The following is a 10,037-nucleotide window of genomic DNA, read 5'->3' on the forward strand; positions in this document are numbered from 1 at the left end:
TTTGATAATACGGCGATTGATGAAGAAGAAAAGTGCTTTGAGCCTGCGTCAACGGTTAGTAAACGTTGCGAAAGAATCTTATGGCTGGGTTATAGCATGGCAATGAGGAAAAGAAGACTACACTGGGACAAGAACACTAAGCAGTTTTCGGCTAAGAGTAATGAGAGTAATGACAACAACTAATCGACATATCATGACATTTCCGAGACCTCGAAACCGGCTTGATTAGGCAGTCGTGCTGGGGACTCTTCACGAGGGAAATAAAAGGGAACGACGAGCCGATCGCGGTCCGCAAAAGAAACACTTGAGAAACGAGCCTTCGAACACCCGAGGAGTCGCAGAACCCGTTTTTGTGCATCACTAATTTGGTCAAGCTGTATGGGAATGGAGGGAGGTGTAGATTAGCGGCGTCGACACAGACAGCTAGTTAGAATAGGTAACTGCTATGTAGTCACGGTGCTTGATCCCTTGTAATCTGTCGTGACTCGTCCAATTTATTATAAAGTTGCTATTTGCTCGTGTAATTGTTCTTAGGATATTCCTGCCCAGTCTTTGTTAACATGACGCGGGCTCTCTTCACCTCTCGTTCGGTCCTCGTCTCCCAAAGCTTAGGTTGTTATCCTTTGCACTCCCATATGTTCACCCCGAACTTTGCACCAAGGACACTGTAACCGAACGCTAATTGTCATCAACTTGAACGTCACGGAAACGGTACATGCACTCAGCATTCAATAATAATCACTTCATAGAAGCCCACCCTTTGCGACCATCTCGTTATTTGTCTAGGCCTTCTTTACACGAAGACTTCTTCACACGAAGATTTCTTTACGGGAAGGCTTCCTCACGAACACCATGGAAGCAGATCGCAAAGTTGAAACAGAACGGCCTAGTAAGTATTTCGTCCCAAAGCCAGCTATTGACTAACAGAATACAGATTGCTCTGTCTGCGCCGTTGCTGAGTACAACTTTTATTCCGAAGTATTTGGAATCCCTTGTCCTCAATGCGGCGAGTGCTTGACTTTGGCGTTTTACAAGGTGGGAGGCTGACCTACACCTGAATCTTGGAAACCTGCTTTCTCACTTCATGATAGAGTCACTTAATAGTCTGTCACCAGGATGAATTCTTTGTTGCTCATATCTGCAGTGAATGTGAGAACAAAATATGGGAGTGTACACAGTATGCCTCCTTTGGGTCAGAAGCTTGGGGACAGAATGAGAATTATGCCGACTATACCGAATCCACCCTCAAACACCGTGACACTGTAGAGAGTGTCTTGACTGAGTCTAACGCCTACGAAGCGATAGCGGATCCTTCTCAGTCACAGAGGAAAGCCCCAAGGCCAGTCTTCCACACAACAAAGTCCGATGACCTCTTTCTGCGGCTTCGTGAGGAATTCCAATCGTGGACAACTATCCACAGTTACTTCCCTAGTTGCAAATTGAAGACATTGAGATCCAATTGTTCGAAAGCAAGGTCGTCTAGATCTTCCTTCAACTCCGACAAGGACAGCATGCTCATTCAACTAAGAGTCCAAGGGATGTCCGGGGACAAGATTGCTGCAAAGATGAAAATGAACAGGACTATATTATCAAAACGTCACCGCTACTTATTAGACAAGAAAGATAAGGTCCTGTCGAAACCAGCTGCAAAATCTATTTGCCACAAGCGCGAGGACGGCCAACAAATGGTTCTATGAGACTAGATTTCCGCCATGGCCAGCTCGGGTGTGACTTCACCGAGAAGAAGGCACACATTTGGTTCCTGTATGTTGCAATAATTGGTTGACATGATATTCCTATAGCAGACAAAAGAAACCAAAGTATGTTACCTCGAGCATCATTCACGTCGTGGTATTCCTCTACTTTGTCAAAAAGGGGTGCTGGTACTTGCAAAAGCTCTGCGTTCTGCGATGTAGGCAGCCATCTTTGCGAGGCATTCTTCTAGGAGTTTCTGAGAGTTATTCAGCTGCCTAATGATTTCTTCTGCACTCCACTCGATATCGGGGCACGTCAGACTGTGTCGTCCCGTCCCTTCCATTTGCGGCGCCTCTGACTTCGTGGGTGGCGATGAGCATCTTGACGTCGTATGGCTCGTTGAGCATTCGTCGGATGTAAGGTTTGACAAGGCCTCGCTTGGTCTACCCTGAGTGAGCTCCGTGGACAGTCGCGAATATGCTGTAATATCTCGATAGCCTTGTTTTGTTCTGTTCTCGTGCTTGCAAATTTTCCACTCGACGAATTTCTTGTGGTAAGATCGTGGTCTATCATATTGTATCAGAATGTGATAGCGCTGAGTTGCCGTTGAATAAAATGGGTTGTTTCTTACACAGCATGGAAGTTGTATCTCTCTTTCATGTATCTGACAGTGTCTAAAAGATTATGACGAGCGTAATACTCCAATATGATGTCTTTATGTTCATCCCAGGATTTAGCCATTTTCTCGGGGGAGATGACTGGGGCGCTTCGGGAAGTCTCGAAGGATGTTGAGGACTCGATCGGATGATTGCGGTTCCAGGTTGAGGCACACCGGCTATTTATAACTGACACCAGCCGGTTCTGAACGACTTGACGGAAGGCAACATGCCGCAAGAAATACAATTTCGAAGCTAGTGGAAGTAGTACGATGTGACTTAGGTTCGCTATCTTAAAATCCTTCAACAGGAAGGGGGATGCCGGAATATGATGTTAATACAAGCTGTGGGCTGGAGGGCGAGATGAAGAGCAAGCTATCCACCATATACAATGATTAGTCCCGAACTTGGAAAATGGAAGTCACCGAGCTGACAGCTGGAGGATCGACAGACCGGCTTTTTGATTAAGCACTGTCTTATAACGACATGGCGGTGTATATAACAACTATATCCCCGGGCATCATGTAACTGCATGGGGAAGAACTAACACGCGAGGTGTGTTCCGGTCCCATGGGTTGAACCTGTAGCTAGGGAAGATGCGAAGGTGCCTTCTGTTGGTCACACTGCTTGACATAAATGCATCACAGGTTGCTAGCCTGCTCCATACCTGACAAGCCCAAGGTCTTATACTGAACCTTGCCTTACGCCACACACTCCTCGACTAGTTCCGTCCGGCTATTAGGGATAAAAGAGACGAAAGCCGTTTCCCTGCCTCTTATATTCTGGCAGGCGTCGATTAAGATAAATAGACTGCACCTGCAACTTACATAGCTTAATGTCAAGCAACGAATATAGTCACCAGAGACAGAGAGGATGAAGAATAATCCACAGTTACAAACGGACAGCCGCGCAGCTAGCAACGATAAAGAACTACAAGAGCAGGATTTATATTTGCCTTTACAAAATAGTGAGTATTGGTCGTCCTTAACAGGCGCAATCATAGTCTCTCATGTCTCATGAACACACACTTGCTACAAATAGAGCAAAGCTATTGTGTTAAAACAGACAAACAGAAAGCTTCAGTCGATGCTAATATTTGTGCTTTTGCTTTAGTCGGTAGAATTATGAAGAAGGCCCTACCGGACAATGCGAAACTTTCCAACGAGGCCAAGGTGTGTGTCCAGAGATGCACTAGCGAATTCATTTCATTCATTACTTCTGAGGGTGAGTCGATTGGGAACCTGCTCGCGAGCTGGCAGTGATTACCATGCCAGCTAAATGATACCATTTATTCTTGATAACAAGCTTACTAAACGACTCTTGGCGACCAGCTTGCGAAAAGACCGTGGCCGAGAAACGAAAGGCTGTGAATGCAGAAGATATTCTATCCGCAATGAAGTCACTCGGTTTCGATAATTACGCGGAGGTTTTAGGAATTTATCTTTCTGGATACCGAGAGAGAACTTCAAGTGGCCACATAATGCCAAATGAGGCCGGCAACGGAGGCGCCCTTGGGCAAGAGCTTGCCTGTGGTGAAGGCAGCGTCGAGCCCGGATACATGTCTAGACAACATGTCGACGATGATTCTATCACTGATTTTTCCCACCGAGAATAGTCCATGCTACAACAGAATGGTTGGAAAGATGGACTCAGATCTTGTGAGATTGAGCAATTCATCACCCACAGGCGTTGCAACTGCTTTCGTTTGCTTCAGCGTCAACACTTTGAGATGCAGTCGGTGGAATAATATTCAGAGTCGGACCAAGCTTTAGATGCTATGATAAAGGGACCTATTTTGGTTTGAGACTAGGTGGCCCAATCTAAGAGATAGATGCATTCAATCGCTTCGAAATCTTTGGCAACCTCGAATGTAACACATGAGCTTGTGGCAGTTGAATTATGATGCCATCTGATGGTCTGCAAACACTACATCTTCAATTCCTTACTCGTGGGACTGCGATTGCAGTAATAACCTTATGCGTTACCTGTCAGTCCGGCCACCATAGTGCCGGTTCCTGCTAAGAATGTCACGCAGTTTCAAGCTAGTACTTACTGGTGATCTGTGTTCAGAACAAAGCCCAAGTTTTGCTTTCAAGATACGAATTCCCACGGCCAGTTACCTGTGCTTAATGTCCAGTCTCTGGAACTAACCGCCAAGGACTTTGCGAGATCAGGCAAGGGTATCTAGAAGGTATGGTCCCCTGCAGTCGCTGGTGATATCCCTTCCTTTTGGTATTAGGAGCGGGTGGTGCAGGGATCGTACCCTTCTTATCCCAGCTTATCCCAGAACATGAAGATTTGAACAAGGCTGTTTCGTCTTGGCCCGTGCTAGCTCACTTCTGAATACAGAGACTTGCATAATTTAGTCTACGGTCTGTCTGTTTAAGTGATTGGTAGGTAATTTCCGAGCCCAGAAATACTGCAGTCTCGTATCGCCCCTTTCTTCCGCAAAGGAATATTAATTTGCTACGCGTCCAATGTCGGGCAGCGACGTTGGTGCATCTAGGCCCAGCAGACTATTCCCTTTGTTAACTGAAGATCCTTCGGCTGCTGGCTGAAAAATGTGATTCTCAATTCAACACCGAGCGGCCTTTACTCCCACAATGCATACCAGGGTCAAGGATATCGCGTAGAGAGCCATTGGTCTTCCTATATTTCGCGCTGTTAGCATCTTTTCACTTACACTACGTCAAAACATGCCAGATAGCTGGCCGTCTATAGTAGGTACCGCCATGCGGCTCAATATGACTTACTTCATGTGGTTTTGGAAAACCGTGGACCCATCATAGACTCAATGTACACTAGACAGCCGCTCACTCAAAATCCCTTCAAACCCCCCATGCCCACAGTGAATCCTGGTATTTAACAACGGCTACTGCGGCTAGTAAGGCATCTAAAAGAGTTCAACAATCCGAAGCCCCGAAAATTCCGCCGCCAAACTCAGAAGTGACAGCTTCTGGGTTGCCCATTCCCCCTTGACCGTCTTACCAGGTGTGCCATGTAGCCTCAAAACAACAGAAAAGCCACACCGGGGGTGTATCTTTTAAAAGGACTTCTAAACGAGAAACAAAGATGCCTGCAGACAATGCAATTTTACGTAGCGAATGTAACAGAGTCCTAATTTCCCACCTTGTATAAAGGGTTCGGCATGGGTAGGCCAACAACGACATGAGGATCCTGGCGCGAGCTGTTCGCAAATCAAATAATCAACAGCTGCCTCATGGAAAACGCATCCAACCAAACTTTGTGCCTTCTCCTTTCTGAGACTGAAGTAGCTTGCCGCCCTCTAGTGGCACCAGTTGTGGCTTTTGGTAGGCGACCGCTGTTCATAATGCAGACACCCTCTACGCCGATTATACTCCAATCGCAACATGGCATGTTTCATAAGAGCGACAAGTTACCAGCATATCTGTGCTTTGCCCAGCTTAGACATTGCATTACAATGCATTACCAGGCTTACAATACCTCCTGACGCGTTTGGGTGAGGCCACAATATTTTGTGCCTTGTAGCCGATGAAACGAAGTGGCCAAATATATGACAGCAGGTACCTCGACCAACACCGACCTAGAATACTGATCGTCCAGCCTACGACACTACAGTCTTCCATGTCCAAAATAGACAAAAATTACTGCGGCAAAAATGAAGCGACCATGGGAGGCTCATCCACTACAACTATCCCGCGAAAACTCAACATCTCAACTACTGCAGACACCTACTGAAGGGTCGCTATATGCGATATAACGGAGGAACAAGGTTTACGCAGCCATGGCTCTCCCGCTCGGAGACTTTCAACACATTGGCCTTGAGAGGACAATGTGGGATACAACGCTATGGAAACACTGTCCAAAGGGTTACACCTGTAACGAAGCAGATAGAGTTATTCGAAGGAACGAGGAGTATCAGGCAAGCAGTCACCAGCAACATCCCGTCATGTTCTTTAGCAGGGTAACTTCTTGGTACGAATGGGTGGAAACTAAATATTTTAAACCCTTGAGTGAGTTCTGTGATGGCAAGAAAGTCTGTAATTACCCCATGGCGGCGAACTTCAGGACCTCTCGAGAAAACGTGCGATGTAAGTGTCTCAGTCCGGAGCAGCTATAGCTAGTCTAGCTAACTTGTGTCCTTAAATAGCGCATCAGCAAAGCATTATCAAATCTGAGGCTCTGGCTTCTTACGGATCCGTCAATCGCGATGTAGAGCTCGACGGGCGAACCAAAGCTGACAACGACAGCGAAGTCGAAGATGCGGACGATAGCGATTATGAGCCTGGGAGGAAACAACCCAAGAGACGCTATACCGCCTCTCATAGACCACAACTTGCAGTCATGAGGAACTGCAATGGTATGCCATGTGCCAACGTGCCTCCATGTATTGCGACTTGCACACATAAGATAACATGCAAGAACGTAGCTACAGAGACGAGCTACGTAGAAGCTGCAACACCTCGCGATGACAATACAGACAGCCAACCTCTCCGTCCGTTTGCATATGACAAGGAGTTAATTGAGAAGGACTATCTGGGAGCTTTCCAACGCGTGCATTTCATTGAGTCCGAACATGAAAAGAAACTCGAATGGGTAACCATTCCACCAATTCTGGTACCGCAACCCGTTCTACTGAACAACATATTCGGAACTAACAGAGGGAAGGATATTTTTAAAGAACTTGACGGGCGTAATCCACAGGCTGCTGGGTTGGGCGCTCAAACTCCAAGCAGCAAGAGCACTCTTGCCAGTCTCACGCTGCCACGAAAAAGGGGACGCTTAGATATGCACGGAAATGGTCGAGCTGCGCAATCATTCGAACGAGACTTGCCGTAAAATAAAACGGAATGAATCCATTCCAGCGACCTAGGCTTTAGCAGAGTATGACGTCTCTAAGATTGGAGCAAGAATAGGATAGTTATAGGAATTGCAACTCTTCCCCCGGTGAAGATAAAGTAATGGTGTGGGGGTATAATAGCTAGGTGTTTAGTTGAAAGAATATGATCAATCTTAGTCCCGTTTATGTATGCCCCATTCGTTCAGCTTACTTTGTATACGAACCGTCAATACTGCTCTCAGCCTTGCGTCCTTCAAGTGTTGGGGACGATTAACTTCCAGACGATGCTGACTGCGATGTTCAGATACAGGAGGTTGGCCTAAAGCCAGCCAAAGCTCGGTGTAATGGCCACGGCCGATTGCACTCGATGGTCCAATTCGCATCGCTGCTGTGGGTCAGTAATTCTGGGCCAAACTTCGCGTGTTCCGAAGGCCTGGTGAATCCACTATCGACCAGTTTTGAGTAAGTTTCTCGGAACTTTGCCGTGATGTTGTCGGAACGCAAAATAAAATCTCAGATTCTGGGTCAGGCAAACTGGGCCATGGATTTGCCGGCGTCTTGCAAATGCAGGTGGCTGGTGCCCTTGGCCATGGTGGATCCTAACACCTAGTTACCAACACTAGCACCACAACCTAGGTTTGATCATTTTCAGTCCGAGTCCACTCAGCTCTCAAACACTGGCTTCCATCTTCATCAGCCGACAAAATGACTGAACTCGAGGCCAAAATCAATAAACTCGAATCCCTGTTAACAAGCGTTCAAAATCAATTGGAACGCCTGGCGGCAAAAGGTCATGGGGGACGCAAACGCAAGTCTAGATCACGACCGCTGCGCACCCCAGAGTGGGAGGCCATCACGAAGGCCTTTTCCGAGCTTCGTCGTGACGTGGAAGACATCAAGAAAACCCTTTCTTCTCAGGAATCGGATACCCACTCCCAAATGAATGGATGGACTCCATCACAGGATCAAAGCGGGCGAATTTCGGACGTCGGCACTCGGCTCTGGCCATCACTGACAATGTCGCAGGAGTCAACCCATCCCTCGAAACAGGTGAATGCTTTCAGAGAGGGCACGTCTTGCGAAAAGTCGAATTCAAGGTCCGTATCGCCAGCTTCATTGGAGACAGATTCTGAGGTCATTTCAGCCTCTCCCTTGACGTCGGCAACTTCTGACGGAGCCAATTCCCCTGTATTCGCCCATTGGCAGGTGCAGACGATATCTGTCGCAGATATGGGCGATAATCTGGTTGGGAACCTTTCTAAATTCGCCCTGTCTGACTCGTTCTCCAACATAATTACCATCGAGGATCTATATCAAGTTGAATGGAAGGACGTCGCCAAACTACTTGACATTCAGCAAGGATATGCACACTTATTCGTCACGTACAAACCTGTTGATGTCATGCCCGCATGCACCATGCTGGTGAAGGATATATCGCGACAGAGGCCACGGCAGTTTAAATTTCCAGATCCTTCTACGCCAATCAATCGACCGTCACTTCATGACATCAGTAAATACTTGGAACAAACGGTAAAAGACCCACCTGAATCCTCGCTCACTTACTACGTTGGGCCACGACTTACGACTTGCTTCGATCATCTACTCCACTCTGGGCCTGAACTGTCGAAGCTCGATAATATAGCGGGTGTGAATTCTGTGTACGATCATCTTGGAGAAAGGGGTTCAGGCACGGCATTTCATCACGAGGACGCACGCTTATGGTCTTGCAACCTAACGTTATTTGGCTGGAAGGCATGGATTCTAATACGAGAGCACCATACCGCGAAATTCGAGGATTTTGTGCGCACTAAATGGCCAGACAAGTGTGACCAGTTTGTACGTCACTGTTGCCTGCTGTTTGCTCCTTCAAGCCTTCGTGACAGAGGAATTGAGTTTGACATACGTTGCACTGGACCTGGAGACCTGCTGGTGACAAAGCCTCGACAGTATCATGCCGTTATTAATTTTACCAACAGCTATGCCATATCAACAAACTTTCTGCCCCCTGGAGAGGATGCCATACCTCCTGGACTGCGTGTGTGCTCCGAATGTGGCCTCCGAAACTTGTACAAACAAGTAAAAATGGCGAAACCCAGGGCCACACCAGTCAACAAGCGAGTTTCAATCCACCAAGCTGTCTCCGAAGTCTCCGAACACAGAGTTAGTCCGAACCATCTTCAAGAACTAAAATGCAAGGAAAATGCAAAGGAATCTGTGAACTCGGTTTGCACAACACCAATCGAAGATCCTAACGGCCACCAGCATGATCAAGTCCTCAAACTGGTGGCGGCGATGCAGAGTCGGTCCGCACTTCTACAGTTTTGTGCAATGGTTAAGGCTAGCCGCGCGCAGAGCAGCTCTAGGTCTTTTAAGAATACGAATAGTTATGAGGAACGCCTTGTGCAATGCGTTACCAACCTCAACATATCTGAGACCGACTCGGATGTGCAGAAACTTCGCGTCAGGCTCGATCAGATCCGCCTTGTAGACCACCTGGAGAATTCTAGGACTGGACAATTAAGATGCAGTTCTGAGGTCAAGCAGAGAGTTCTAAGAGCTGTTAATTGGCCTGAAGCAAAACTAGAGGGCCACCAAAAGAAAGGTAGCAAGTGGAGGAAAGTTCGCGGCACATTCACTGGAATTCTCTGCTTTATTTTTCCTCAGAGAGGGAACCCAGATAAGATTAAGCAGAAAGACTACCTTGACCTCGCAAATAATCCAAGGCTACTAGCAGCCTTCCATGACCTCCTTCGAAACGACTATACACAAACAATGTGCGCTGCTGGAGAAGCTTTTGAAGACAGCCTTACTGGAGGGTCACTCGCTCAATTTAGATGGGAGGCGGAAAATGTAGATATTTGGTC

General features: G+C 47.2%; 4 protein-coding genes across 4 annotated transcripts; 3 read left to right on the forward strand and 1 right to left on the reverse strand.

Annotated features, from left to right (window-relative positions):
* Nucleotides 1–852: 852 nt before the first annotated feature.
* MAA_11367 (IBR domain-containing protein) lies at nucleotides 853–1,697 on the forward strand (the record flags this gene model as incomplete). Its single annotated transcript, XM_011413355.1, has 3 exons — nucleotides 853–889; nucleotides 935–1,035; nucleotides 1,092–1,697. The coding sequence occupies 3 exons, from the start codon at nucleotides 853–855 to the stop codon at nucleotides 1,695–1,697; spliced, it is 744 nt and encodes a 247-aa protein (XP_011411657.1).
* A 170-nt stretch (nucleotides 1,698–1,867) lies between these two features.
* MAA_06124 (uncharacterized protein) lies at nucleotides 1,868–2,436 on the reverse strand (the record flags this gene model as incomplete). The annotated part of the gene is made up of 2 exons (XM_007824122.1): nucleotides 1,868–2,261; nucleotides 2,327–2,436. 2 exons carry the CDS (start codon nucleotides 2,434–2,436, stop codon nucleotides 1,868–1,870), a joined length of 504 nt encoding a protein of 167 aa, XP_007822313.1.
* Nucleotides 2,437–6,117: 3,681 nt separating this feature from the next.
* MAA_06123 (uncharacterized protein) lies at nucleotides 6,118–7,172 on the forward strand (the record flags this gene model as incomplete). The annotated part of the gene is made up of 2 exons (XM_007824121.1): nucleotides 6,118–6,424; nucleotides 6,484–7,172. 2 exons carry the CDS (start codon nucleotides 6,118–6,120, stop codon nucleotides 7,170–7,172), a joined length of 996 nt encoding a protein of 331 aa, XP_007822312.1.
* A 706-nt stretch (nucleotides 7,173–7,878) lies between these two features.
* Nucleotides 7,879–10,027, forward strand: MAA_06122 (Transcription factor jumonji; the record flags this gene model as incomplete). Its single annotated transcript, XM_007824120.2, has 2 exons — nucleotides 7,879–9,947; nucleotides 10,015–10,027. The coding sequence occupies 2 exons, from the start codon at nucleotides 7,879–7,881 to the stop codon at nucleotides 10,025–10,027; spliced, it is 2,082 nt and encodes a 693-aa protein (XP_007822311.2).
* Between the last annotated feature and the right edge of the window lie 10 nt (nucleotides 10,028–10,037).

Source organism: Metarhizium robertsii (assembly GCF_000187425.2).
Source record: "Metarhizium robertsii ARSEF 23 chromosome Unknown MAA_Scf_6, whole genome shotgun sequence".
NCBI lineage: Eukaryota > Fungi > Ascomycota > Sordariomycetes > Hypocreales > Clavicipitaceae > Metarhizium > Metarhizium robertsii.